The following is a 14,549-nucleotide window of genomic DNA, read 5'->3' on the forward strand; positions in this document are numbered from 1 at the left end:
GTCAGTCTGTGATGTGACGTGTCCTTTATCACAGGAGCCCAACTGACATTTCTCCTGGAAGAAGAACCAGGTCTTAAAGCTGCTTCAAACCGCTGAATATCTCTCCCTGGAGGAACTGCTGCTGACCGTGTGTATCATTATTGAGCTGATCCCATTCATTAAGATAAAATAAGACTTTATTAATCCCAGGCGGCGAATCCTGTATGAACGTACCGGTTAAAAAGAGATAAGAAAAATACATTCAAAAAAAATGTAATCACCAAACATAATGACAAAATATGTCAATAAGAGGTAGTGCGTGGTTGAGCTGTCATTGGTTTCGCTGACCCAGACAGATCTGAGAGCCTTTCTAGTTCAAAGTAATTGTGCGTTTCAGTCAATGCAAGGCTTGAGTTCCCAGCTGCTAAGGGATGTAAGAACCAGGACGACTCATGCCACGTCTCATTGAAACACAGCGAGACCCCGGCCAGATCCCAGCAACACGTGTTCCACCGCCTGCCCTCACGATTCAACTCACCACTACAATCCTCCAAGATAGTCTGTTCACTTGTTCTGTCAGACGATCACCTCCTCTCTCTCTCCATCTCCCGCTCTTCTTTCCCTCACTTTCCCTCCCTCTCTCCCTTCCCCGTCCTTCTCTCCTTCCCTCTCTCTCCGTCTCTCTCTCCTTCCCTCTTGTTTAATAGAATGTGGCATGCTTCCGGACCGGTTCTAAAATATATAATGAGGTCATTTGCATGAGACTGCAGAACGTCTGACCTTTGCTTTTGCCCATAATTACAGTAAAGCCTGCGTGTGTCTGTCATCAGTGGCCGCCGTGCGGGGCTCGGAGCCGGGGAAAGGTTAGCCGTTACACTGCTGCTGTCTAGGGCTTAAGAGAGGGACACACGGCCAAATGTCATTAGAGAGCCAGGAGAAGACCCTCCTCATCTAGGGCTGGAAACGCAATCAGGGGGCTGCTGAGGAACTGCTGGCTGGGGCTGGCGCGGGGGGGGGGGGTTGTGTGTGTGTGTGTGTGTGTGTGTGTGTGTGTGTGTGTGTGTGTGTGTGTGTGTGTGTGTGTGTGTGTGTGTGTGTGTGTGTGTGTGTGTGTGTGTGTGTGTGTGTGTGTGTGTGTGTGTGTGTGTGTGCGTGGTGTGTGTGCCTGTGAGCCAGTGCTGTGTGGAAAAAAAAAAAAGAACAAGAGATGCAAAGAGTGAGAGAAAGAAGTGAAGTGCATAGTGGGTGTGTGTCTGTGTGTGTGTGTGTCTTTGTTCATGCTTGTGAAATTGAAACAGACAGATGGAGGGAGGAAGTGTGTGTGTGTGTGTGTGTGTGTGTGTGTGTGTGTGTGTGTGTGTGTGTGTGTGTGTGTGTGTGTGTGTGTGTGTGTGTGTGTGTGTGTGTGTGTGTGTGTGTGTAGCTAGGTGTGTGCATGTGGTCATACATGTAGAAGAGAGAGAGGGAGGGAGACAGAACATACCCCTTGTGCATTGGCATGTTGCTTATGTCCACGCCGCAGGCTATACGCTTGATAATATGCGTTCCAATCTACACCCAACATGCTATGTGCAACATGCAACCCAAGAGTCCACCCATCCCTCACCTCTACCCTGAGCACATGACATCACCATCTGGGGGGATTCATTACTGCGTGACCACCATCAGGGCAATATTGATTCAAAAAGTATTATACAATCTGCATTTGTCTTTTTCCGATTTTTTCTGCATGTGTGTTTGTGTGTGTCTGTGTGTGTGCGCGTTTCTGGGTTTGGGTGCGCCCTCCGTGCACCTGTGTGTGTTAATGCTATGATGCAGTTTATGTCTATAGAGGAACGTGACTGTACTCAGTGTGTATAAGTTTCTCCCTCCGATCAATAACCTGTTGGAAACCAAAATAGCGCTTTTATGATCTAATATAATTATGCTCCCTGATCTGAAGCCAGCACTAATGTCTATCTTGCCACAAAACACCTCTGTCTAATTCTGAATGTGTAATAAAAAAAGTGATATTGTCTAGACCAAGAAGTCAAAAGTCACAAGGATATTTTAGAGAATAACATCCGGCGCAGAGTTTGGTGCCATGTAAAGGTTAAAGAACCCGTAAAGGTTAGCTGCTCTCGCTACTTCCTGGTGTTAACATGTAGTAAAAAGGACTCGTTTGCCTGGCTGAACTCCAAAAGAAATATTTACTATGTTTGACAGCGTTGGCCAACTTTAAGACGATCTGGTTCATTATAGTAAATTATACGATATAAAACGTACGGTATGGAACAAAGCAGTCAATTTGGTTTACTCATAAAAAACAGATAAAGCCCCAATTCTCAATCAGTTCCTCAGACAAGCAGCAATTAATTTCAAGTACCACCGCTGATGGATTTTAACCTATAAATGTCAGCTAAAGCCCAGAACTGTTCTCTCGCGTGGCGCTACTCTATATGCAGGTTTCGAAATGATAGGATGCATCGTCTCGCGGAATGAGCTAACAGGCGTAACTTTGGGAAGGCTGATGAGGGGAGGTTTAAGGAATAGTGGACTTTAAGAGACTCTGGGCTCAAAAGTGACTTACCTGTTACTCCCGATGTTCCTTATCGTTTCTTACTTCTTAAAGTGGCCTTTTGGGGACATTAGCCTTCAGAGGACTTAGTGGGGGAGGGGCTTGAGGGGATAGTACACTTGATAGTGGGTTTTAGGGGACAGTGGGCTTTAGGGGACAGTTTGCTTCAGGGGCTAGTGTACATATGAGGACAGTAGGTTTTAGGGGACAACAGGCTTAAGACTACAGTGTACTTATGAAGACAGTGGGTTTCAGGGGTTGGTGGGCTTCAGGGGACAGTACGTATGAGCACAGTGGGCTTTAGGGAACTGTGGGCTTTAGGGGACAGTGGGTTTTAGGGGATAGTGGGCTTTAGGGTACAATGGGTTTTAGGGGACAGTGGGCTTAAGGGAAAAATGAGCTGTAGGGGAAGACTGTTTTAGGGGACAGTGGGTTTTAAGGGACAGTGTACTTATTTGGACAGTGGGTTTTGGGGGAAAGTGGGCTTTAGGGGACAGTTTACTTATGGGCACAGTAAACATATGGGATAGTGGCTTTTAGGGGTCAGTGGGCAGTGCGCTAACGTCGGTCACTGGCTTGTGTGCTCTCTTGGTTCTAGTCTCAGCGGCGAGTCACGTTCCACCTCCCCGATGGCTCCCAGGAGAGCTGCAGTGACAGTGGTCTGGGAGAGCAGGAGCCCTCTGGTTCCCTCCTCACACATCCTCTCCCTCTGGTGCAGGCTCACGACCAGCTCTACGACCAGGCCTCGCCCGACAAGAGGACCGAAGCCGACGGCAACTCTGACCCCAACTCTGGTAAAGTGCTGCTTTTGCTAATCCTACACATGGTTTCCTTTTTCCTCTCTGTTGTCTGTCAATCCATGGCTGTTCTCTTCACTGAAACCTGTCCTAACTATATCATACAGAAGCTTTTATCTTTAGCCAGAGTCAATGTACGCTTTCCACGGGCCCCAGTGGGTTTCAGATCCCTAACCCCGGCCGTGTAAGTGGCGTGCTCCTCCACTCGAGCTAAACAGGGCATCAAACCCCCTAACCCCAGGATTGAAATGTCATGCTTCCAGTGGGTGGGGGTTAGATGGGGTTAGTCAAAACCCCTAACCATGGCAGTGTTAATGCCTCACTCTACCAGAGGAGCACCATGCACATTGTTTTCAAAATCCAGCTTTCCAACTTTTTCCTTTATTTCTCTTATTTTTCTTAGTTGTACGCTTGTGTGTGTGTGTGGGTGTGTGCATGTGCGTGCGTGTTGGGATCCTGACAGCGATAAGACATGACAGAAGCTCCTGTTTGTGTATTTGCTTCATCAGGAGGATGTAGATGAGAGCAGCTTCTTCGACAAACCCAAAAGTTGTGCTCTGCGGCATCGATGCTCGCACCACTTAAGAGAAAGCGATGGTCGCTGGTAAACAACCGCCGCATGGAATAAAACGCAGGGAATATCATTTAATGTAGAGCCAGTTGATCTCTCAAGTAGGTTCCAGGGGGAGACGTGAGCGGGTCATCTCTCTCCCAGTTAATCAGCACGCCGCACCGGTCCCTCCCATGATGCACCTGGCTCCCCTCGGCCCCTCACCTATTTGTGAAGCTCATTTGATTTATTTAGCCGTGATTTCCCAGTTGGGGGCCCTGGTGCTCGGCTGAAGATGTTAACTCTCCAGCATTTCTGGTGGGAATGCACTCGTCGCCCCACTTTTCTCATTTTGTCATTAAGAGGTGAAGCAAGGAGGAGGCGGTGGTGGTGCAGGATGAGCTGGGAGGTCGAAGGAGTCTGCTAGCATGGCACACGTGTCACAATAAAGTTTTTACTGAAGTTTCATAAAGATATCATACAAAATGTTAGGTTTTAGATGTGCAGAATGTGTATGGATGGATGACTCTTCAGCTTTGTTAAAATTCTGATTCACGATTATGAATTTTGAATCAGCATTCAACATAAAAGATAGACGAAAGATGTACAGGGAACATACCACTGACTCTGTTGTCTCAGATACAAAAAAATGTGTGAGTTGATTATCTTTTTTTTTTTTTCACTTTATGAAGACACAATTACATGCAATAACAACTGAAAGCCCAGATGACTAATTTTCTATTTTCTGCGATTAAATAGTTTTTCAGCAGCTGCTCTGCAGTAACCATACTATCTTTCTGAGGGCAGTATTTGAATAAACCTTGGGTCACAAACAGATGGGAACCATCGTCATCTTCATACATATGTAGCTCAGGTCATCTTGGACTGAGCCAGAGTCTTTATGAGAGGTGGATAAACATGTCTTAGCAAGAAGGGTGTGAATTAAGAATACAGAACGTTCTCTGCGTTGTCACTAACCTCCTTGGCACTTGACCCCACTTTCACACGCCAACATTTAATCAAAACAACTTTTTTTGCCCCTTAACTGTTACTAACTTTCAAAAGAATATAGCAAAAGTTATGAGCGAGGTGGTTTCATTGGCATCATCCTACGTGCGTTCTCTCTTTTTTCTTAGCTTTTGAGGACAAAGATAAGTCTTTTTTTCCCTCTGTTAGAGCAATACCGTTATATAAGTAACATTTATTTCTGTTATTATTCTTACATTGCGTTCTGACGATATCCCATCTTGCATATTGCATCTTGGGGAAAAAAAACAAAAATGAAATGTATTCATGTTTGTTTTGGGGCTCTTGTGACTGGAAGATCAAAGCAGAGTTATGTCTAAACTTAGGATGATCGTCTTGTCTGACTTTCTGTGAGCTTATACACTTCTTCAAAGAGTATTCTCAAATCACAGTCTAACGATCATTCAACAAAAGGCCCTGTCATGTCTGGTTCTATACAGTAAGATCTTTGTTTGGACATCATTGAGATAAGCTGTATCTGTGAATACTCTCCGATGAATAGATTCATTACAGCTTATGAGATACAGTAAATTGCAATTGCTAGATATGGGGGCTGTGGTCGCACAGGAGTGTTCTTTAACTGTAGAGCTAGACAGACTTGGGAGCTGTAAAACAAATCTCTCGCCAACCTGTTTTGATTCTTCAACAAACTTTTCTTTGCCGGTTGTGTCTGTAAGTACAGAGAGGAAAACAGGAGTTAATAGACATAAACACGGTTACAAATTGCGTCTTCCTTTCCATTCAATATGTTTCATCGCTGGCATTAAAGTATTAAAGTAGTCTTTAATAGGCATCCCTGTGATTGTGGCTTCGCATTACTAAGAAAGTCCAAGACAATCTATCTTCCAGGAAACCTCACTGTAACTAAGCGTTACAGATAAAAGCCATTACAAGTTGCCGTTCCTAAAGTAAAGAGGAGATTTGCCGCCATTAGGAAAACACATTGTGAGCCTGTTGGAACACGCAGCAGAGAATACACCATAGGATGTCAAATCGAAGCAAAGGATGTTGAAGGGAGGTTAGCGAAATGTAGCACTTAAAAACAATGACAGATGGAGCCTTTTGAATGTTAATTCAAGGATTCTGTTGCCTTCTATGGCAGATGTAGGATTTACTGTGTGTTGTACTGGATCAAATACGACACAGGAGCAATAGAACCTGGGGAACAAAGCTCACATTTAGCTGATGAATAGAGCAGAAAAACTCATTAATATCACAAGGGAAAGACTTCCACTTATGCTGTATAAGCTCTCCTACACCACAGGCACACAACACACATGCAAACACACACACAAATGCACAAACAAACGAACCCAGGACCACACACACACACACACACACACACACACACACACACACACACACACACACACACACACACACACACACACACACACACACACACACACACACACACACACACACACACACAAGCATACATGCTCACCAATGTGTGACAGAGAAGAATGGCATGAATGGGGAAGATAAATAAGTCTGTCTCATGTGTTTGTGATCAACATGTTCCCAGGACATGACTCTGCCCAGCGGAGACCTCTCCCTGTCCTCCCTGATTACTGCTGATCACCATGAGGGCTGGTTAGAACAGCGAGAGGTGGAGGGCTGGTTAGAACAGCGAGAGGTGGAGGGCTGGTTAGAACAGCGAGAGGTGGAGGGCTGGTTAGAACACCGGGAGGTGGAGGGCTGGTTAGAACAGCGAGAGGTGGAGGGCTGGTTAGAACAGCGAGAGGTGGAGGGCTGGTTAGAACAGCGAGAGGTGGAGGGCTGGTTAGAACAGCGAGAGGTGGAGGGCTGGTTAGAACACCGGGAGGTGGAGGGCTGGTTAGAACACCGGGAGGTGGAGGGCTGGTTAGAACACCGGGAGGTGGAGGGCTGGTTATAACACCGGGAGGTGGAGGGCTGGTTAGAACACCGGGAGGTGGAGGGCTGGTTATAACACCGGGAGGTGGAGGGCTGGTTAGAACACCGGGAGGTGGAGGGCTGGTTAGAACACCGGGAGGTGGAGGGCTGGTTAGAACACCGGGAGGTGGAGGGCTGGTTAGAACACCAGGAGGGCTGGTTAGATCTGTAGATCTAGGTGCAGATCTGCTCGCAGGATGCTGACGTGTGCGGGAACAGGAGGTCAGCATAATGACAGAACGAAGAGGGACAGGAGCACATGTTACATATCTTGATGTTTGACTGGTTATGGGAAGGGATTTGTAATTTGTCCAGAACATTTTGTGATTTATACTCTGAGCCTCATTCTTCAAAGTTTGTGTTGTTGGCTGGTAAAGGATAAATAAAAAAATCGTAAATAAATGGGATCATAAATTATTACGTTTTATCACATTAAGTAAATAAACAAAACAAACAATGAAACATTTTATTCATTGTAAATGACTCAAATGAATGATACAAGGCGTGATAGCACTCTGCACTGAGTGATGACACTGAGTTTATTGTTTATCTGCAGAGTGGAGATGAAATTAATCAGTTTTATCAACAAGGTATTAAGGTTCTTGTCAGTGCTACATTCAACAGTTTTATGTAAATCTATTGGTTCAGGTGTATTAATTAATCCACCAAAAGAGAGTATCCTGCAATCACTGACCTAAATGGTTATAAATATTTAAATGAAACGTGATATTAATAATGCCTTGCTGATATAGCAGCGGTGTTGATTAATGCTGCATAAAAATGGACCTTATGGCGAAAGAAGGTAGTCATTAGCCAATCGTTTCACAAGTAAGTAAGTAAGTCAACTAAGATTAATGTCATTTTATTCAAAACATTGAAGCGTAAAAGTTTTCATGCTCATACATATTCACAGTTATCTCTCTTTTTACTGGTATATAAAATAAATACTGTCTGATACTAAGTAAGCATTCCCCCAAAGGGTGTGTGTGTGTGTGTGTGTGTGTGTGTGTGTGTGTGTGTGTGTGGGGGTGTGTGTGTGTGGGGTGTGTGTGTGTGTGTGTGTGTGTGTGTGTGTGTGGTGTGTGTGTGTGTGTGTGTGTGTGTGTGTGTGTGTGTGTGTGTGTGTGTGTTGCTGTGAGCGAGTGAGGACACTACTGAGGGAGAGAGTAAGCCGCTAATGTAGAGAGGAAGCTGCTAAGGGAGAGAGGAAGTTACTGAGGGAGTGAGGAAGCTAGAGGGAGTGAGGCCGGGGATAAACACTCGTTGGTAAGATTGTTACCTTCTCTGCCATGAAAATGGAACCACTTTCACACATGAATCATTGATGGGGTGAGATGGGAGAACTCCCTCAGAAATCTGCCCCTTCTCCTCATCCTCCTCATTTCTCTTTCCTCTAACCTCCTCTCCTCTTCTCCTTCTGTTATCCTCTGCTTATCCAACCCATCCTTTCTCCTTCTCTCCTATCCTCAACCCCTGTCCTGCTCCTCCTCCTTCTCCTTTCGACTCTCATTTTCTCCTTCTCTCTTGTCCTCCTGCTCCTCTTCTTCTCTCTTCTATCCTCTTCTCCACTCCTGATCTCCTGCTCCGCCTTCTCCTTTCATCTCTCCTCCTCTTCTCCACCCCTGTCCTCATGCTCCTCCCTCACTTAGAGACACGCACGCACACACACACACACACACGCACACACACACACACACACACACACACCACACACACACACACACACCACACACACACACACACACACACACACACACACACAGAAAGCTTTAAGTGTCATGAAAGCAGTTTTCATGTCGACAACAATCTGTTCCATGCCTTCCTTTGATAGTAAAGGGAAACATATCGACCGCCAATATACTTGTTCTGTATCACTACTTGTTCTGTGTTTGGGCTCGTCCAGTAGTAACACTTATAGAACAATGGACAATCCTGAGGGATAAGGGTTGGTTTGCAGAACCAAATCTGGTAAAAGCTTCTCATTAATGGCGCTGTCTCTACTGTGTTTGTGTTTTTATTATAATGAGAAGACCTATATCACATGTGCATTACTCATAATGAACGCAATGTACAATTGTTATATGGCGTATAGACTACATGAAGTAAGATTTATTTGATTCATCCCAGATGGGGGGGAAAAGGTGGATAAGTGATAAATATGTAGGCGTTGACAAATTGTGTTTAAGGCTCTTTAAAGTTTCGAAATGATTTACCAAGACTGTTAAAAAGTAAAAGTAGTAGTTCCTCTGACGGGGATTCCACTAGAAGTCGTGAGCTGGAGAGATGTGAGTTAGCGGCTTTTTCCCGAGGTCACCATCAGATGGCGGCTAGCAATTCAGAACGACAGACGCCGCGGGCCGGGCACTAGGAAGAGGTTAAAGGTCAGCGCTACCATCTGGCCGCCAGCAGCGTGCTGAGCTAACACGGGGCGAAGGAAAGGACCCGCCTGCCACCGGGTCACCAAACACTCGACACTCTGAGGTGTCATGGCCCATGTCGTTAGCGCCGGACAGGGAAGACACGGCTGGGTTGCCGCCGTGGCGAGGGCTAACACACAGCTAGCACTGCTGCAAAGCTAGCCCCCTGCTGTCAGCTAGCCGAGGGGAACTAACGAGAGATGAGGAGGCTGGCCTGGGGGGGAGGGAATGCAAGCTGGGCGAGGAGATTGCGAGGCTTGGTGTTGGTGGTGGGAGGTGGAGGGGCTTGGGGGTCGGGGAGCTGATGGGTTGTATGGGTGGGGGGCGGAGGGGGGTACTTGAGAGGCGGCTCGGACAAACTAGGACAGAGATTGGGAGCTGAGAGAGGCAGGCTGGATGCTGGTTCCTGGGGAAACGGAGGAGGGTTAAGACTAGCCGAACACCCTCTTTCTTCAGGTCTCCGATGTCATCGCTGGAGCTGCAGCTATCAAGCTTCTGATACTATTATTTACAGTCTGAGACTGTAAATAATAATTGATCCGTTTTTTCTAAATACTCAAAGACGCTTTACAATAAGAACGGAAAACATACAGACAGTACAGACTCAAACACACTCAAACAAAAGGGAAAAAATAAACAACACCACAACATTAGGCTACACATTAAGAGAGCGGGAGAGAGTGGAAGATGGCGGAGGATGATTTGTCAAATGTTGTAGGTGGTCCTGAAGAGATAGGTTTTAAGTTGACTTTTGAATGAACAGAGTGTATCAGAGTTTCAGATGGCGAGAGGGAGGGAGTTCCAGAGGGTAGGGGGCGGCGAAGACGAAGGCTCTGTCCCCCAGGGTGCGATACTTGGTCTTGGTGATGGAGGTGAGAAGGTTGGCATCAGCGGAGCGTAGGCGGCGAGTGGGGGAGTGGCGATGGAGGAGATATGTAGTGTGGTTAACCTGTGTTCCCTCACCGGTTAGCGTGAAAGGTAAGTTAAAATAATAATTTGGGTGGTGAGGTGAAGTGGCAAGGGGGTTAAGGTCACTTAACTATTACTGTTCTGTTGAACTATGATAATGGTAAACTGTGTTAATGGTAAACTGTTGTAATGATAAACTGGTAAAAAGAAAATGAACCACCATGGAAATCCAGATATAACATGATATTCTTTCTGACATTCCCAATCGGCACGTTTACACAACAATGGTTTTCAGCCGTGGTTTAAATATTAAATTGTTTGTTTGTACGTGTCATTTCCTGTTATTGTTTTGTCGGATGACATTTCGTAGGCGCGGTGTGAATCCAAAGACAATTAAGGCTAACTGAATAATGTAACGGGCCAACGTGTGAGTTCTGTGTAACCCACACCGGATGGCTTGTCATACAATAACACATGCAGCAGAGCTATTTAATAATTTAGCGTGTAATAAATGTCTGTCGGGTTTTACAGCCAGGGAACAGAGGCGATCTCAGAGCTATAGCTGTGAACGCCGACCCTCTCTCTCCGTTATCCTGTGTGTTGTTATTCATGCGTTACGGATGCCCAGCGATCCGCCACCGATGATAAACAAAGAGCAGCTTGTCACTCACGCGCTGGCAGACATCGGGGCGGTCTGGACGCCGCAAACGCCGTCATAACACCAGTGAACCGATGCCAGAGACGTGGGGACACGGCCAAGATCTGTCTCAACGGCTAGGCCAGTCCAACTGGCTCACAACGTATTTATTTATAAGTACATCTAATAAATCTTACTTTTCCATAGTACATTAAATAGAGACAAGTTAGTGTGTTAGGGAATAACCATGGTGTTTTAACTTTACTGAGTACAACAGATATCAGAATTTCCGATATATATATATTTTTTATGATGTCAAAATCCTGTTCAGTCAAATTTGCCAGCAGGCTAAAAGCACCGGCAGGCAATCCGTCTAGCGGGCTTAAATAGCTATCGAGCTAATATAACTAGGTGTCAAGTAATTAGAGTAAGCAAAGAGATAGATCACCTAATGAGATGGGTGGGTTCGGAGCAAAGCAAGTTATGTTTCGCTTTAATCTCGGAGATGGCAACTCAGAGATCCTGCTCCAAGCAATCAGTATTAATTTTTCTGTACATTTCTTATCGACGTCCGTGTTGGAAAGGTGATCGTATCATATGGTTCTGGGGAAGTTTCATCAGAAATACTTGCTAAAAAGTGATCCTGAAGAAGCCGGTGGACTTCCTGAGTGTTGGTTTTCCTCTGTGGATTCCTCCAGCTCAGGAAACATATCAGTCCAACCAATTTCAGCTTGCGTAGTCCAAAGTTATATTTTCCCACGTGTACATTATCTTCCAATGATGGTTCGGATAAGCTGTATATAGAAAAAGCAATAATAATTAAATTCTGGAATTAACCTTGCAACCCCCAATTGTCTCCCCAAACCAATAACCCCCACCCTGGGAACCCCTGGGCTAGATTCTCTAGCATTTCTGAGCTCTCCCGTGGTTGCTTCTTAACTCAGGGAACAGTGTTAATCTGGTTCAGGTGTGGGGCCCTCGATGGACACAGCCCAGGGCCCCAACACCTCTAAAGGATTCCTGTCTCAGATGAGATTTAGTCGACAGGCTGAGGAGAGAAAAGAGAATCGCCATCGGCTGGTAAACATTAGCCTAGCCCACTGTCCTGGAACAATGTTTTGGCAGAGAAGAGAGTGCGGTGGAGAGAGTGGGAGAAATGTAGAGAGTGAGATAGACGGACAGAGAAAGAGATAGAACGAGAGAGAGCGAGATATGAGTGGTAGATGGAGACAGGGATAAAGCAATGGAGAGAGAGAGAGAAAGCCGAGAGAGGGAGGGAAAACAAGTGTGAATTATGATTTGTGAATTATAAAAGTGATTAATGTTGTGAGGGAGGCCAGCTAATTAGAGAGACCACAGCAAAGTCTCTTTGACCCAGTCTCAATTTACCGCATTTCAGCAGCAAATTGTCCCAAAAAAAGATTTGCATTATCGATTATGAAGCAGCTGTCAGAGAGGGGTTATCAGACAATGGGCTGATAACGGCCCAGACACGTCTAATGTGTGGTTTTAGGAAGTGACTCGATTACGCGCATTTACTGGAAAAAAAATCTGGAACAGATGTATCTGTGGTTCGATGCTGCAGCAAACCAAAAGTGTTTTTCACTTAGCAATCAAACAAAAACACGTCAAAGCAAATCATTGAAAAATGCTTGAAACGTATTTTCTCCTCCATTCTGCAGTTGCTGCTTTAGTGTTTGTCCAAAAAAAAAACCCAAAAAAATCAATGTCCATTTTACAAAAGCAACTGCAGACACACAGCTCTCCCTGTGTGTCTAAAAATCTCTGTTGCGTCAACACGCCTCTTAGTGTCCGTTTCATGTTTCCTTTTGCCAGATACATTTTTCTGTCTCTCTCACTGGGCCTGCCGTCTGAAAAGAGCTAATTAAATGTAGCACAATGATCAATGCCCACAGTTGCTCCACATGGCCCTACCATGCTATACTTTCCACCAGATCTCCATGACAAAAGTAAGGTGAGGAAAGTGACCTGGGGAAAGTGATGGGTAGTGTCTCTACACTATAGGCATACATCAACAATAATAATAATAATAATAATAATATTGCAAGGTAAACGTTTTAAAAACCAGGTTTACCAAGTGCTTTTACATTAATATTACGTAATATATATTTACATGATATACTAAACTGAAGGGTAAATTAAACTGGAACACACGTTCATTGTGCTGCTTGACCATATCAGGGCTCGATCATTAGGAATCATTCAACAGCGATAATAATTTGTCACTTCAGATTTTAAAAAAGTGGATAGTGTTGTACACGTCGAGAAATACCTATCATTCTCGGAGATGATGCATAGCAGTTCTACATAAATCCACATGCCCATCGGCTGACGCTTTAATACTGTATATATAATGAGGGAGAGACAGAGAGCGAGAGATAGAGAGAGGATGGTGTGAGGATAGTGAGAAAGAGGGAGAGAGTGTAAAAGAAGGAAACAAGAGGTTAAAGAAGGAAGAGGAATAGAGAGAAAGGAAGAAGAGAAAGAGAGGGAGAGGAGAAGAGAGTGAGAGAGGTAGAGAAAGAGGAGTAAGAGAGAGAGAGAGAGAGAGAGAGAGAGAGAGAGAGAGAGAGAGAGAGAGAGAGAGAGAGAGAGAGGGGGGGGAGAGAGAGAGACAGAGACAGAGACAGAGAGAGAGAGAGAGAGAGAGAGAGAGAGAGGGAGGAAGGTGGTATGAGAGTGTACACCAGATAAGGTTTTTGTGTCGAGACAGCACCCTAAACCGGTTATCACCGCATTCACACGCCTCGCCCCCTCTCTCCTCCAGCCTGGCAGGGGGAAGGAGCTCCATCTCCTCCCAGGGATGAGCACCCTGGCCTGGGTAGAGTCTGGCAGGGGAGGGGGGGGTGGAGGATTTGATAGGGGGCTAATCCTTGCACACCCCCAGTAACACACCGCACAGAAGGAGAGAGAGGGAGAGCGAGAGAGAGCATAGAGATGAGGAAAGTGAAGAGGTTAGGATAGAGGAGCAGCAGATAAAGAGAGGAAGGAGACGTGACAAACTGAAGAAGTGTTGAAGTGATGATGTCATCGTGATGAATCTGCTGACAACTGAGAGCCGGGGCCCAATCAGAATGTGCTCACTCAGGCGTATATGTGTGTATTTATGTTAATTTCTCTGTGCGCTGTTGCATGCGTGTTTGACTGCATGTGATTGTGTTTCTATGACTGCATGCGTGTGTGTGTGTGCATGTGGTTCTGTTAGTCTGTGTGATTCTTGGTGAATGTGTGTGTGTGTGTTTTGGTCTGTCTGTGTGTGTGTGTGTGTGTGTGTGTGTGTGTGTGTGTGTGTGTGTCTTGGTGTGTGTGTGTGTCTGTGTGTCTGTGTGTGTGTTTTGGTCTGTCTGTGTGTGTGTCTTGGTGTGTGTGTGTGTGTATCTGTGTGTGTTTGGGTGTGGGTGTGAGTCTGTGTGTGTGTGGTGGGTAGGTGGGAGAGGACCATATGGTGTGCAGGCTGTGCTTCCTCCCTCCAGGACTCCACTGAAGCCTCCTCGTTAATTGCAGAAATTTACCAATTTAAAACTCTGAATGTGACACCCCAGACTCCATCCGCCGATCAGAGACATCGGCAGGAAGATGACCGTTATTAGGCACACATGAGGTTAGCGCTGAGGTTAGCACCACCACCGAGTGGCGGTGGCGCTCATGGCGGTCGTCATTAGTCGTCGATGTTGTTCGAACTTCCGAGCCATTTTCAGCTTTCAACTTGTTTACCAAAAGCACACTTAACGACATTTCA

The 14,549-nt window shown here is 45.6% G+C and overlaps 1 protein-coding gene across 1 annotated transcript in view; it reads left to right on the plus strand.

Moving 5' to 3' along the window:
• The window catches only part of LOC130403662 (protocadherin-9-like), a 134,965-nt gene extending 120,671 nt beyond the window's left edge, over positions 1-14,294 (plus strand). Inside the window, 6 exon segments of the mRNA XM_056608080.1 lie at positions 3,135-3,335; positions 6,438-6,721; positions 10,214-10,221; positions 11,757-11,869; positions 13,578-13,631; positions 14,238-14,294. Coding sequence (XP_056464055.1) covers positions 3,135-3,335; positions 6,438-6,721; positions 10,214-10,221; positions 11,757-11,869; positions 13,578-13,631; positions 14,238-14,294 — 717 coding nt within the window.
• Positions 14,295-14,549: the final 255 nt, after the last annotated feature.

The sequence above is a fragment of the Gadus chalcogrammus genome, chromosome 14, assembly GCF_026213295.1.
Source record: "Gadus chalcogrammus isolate NIFS_2021 chromosome 14, NIFS_Gcha_1.0, whole genome shotgun sequence".
NCBI lineage: Eukaryota > Metazoa > Chordata > Actinopteri > Gadiformes > Gadidae > Gadus > Gadus chalcogrammus.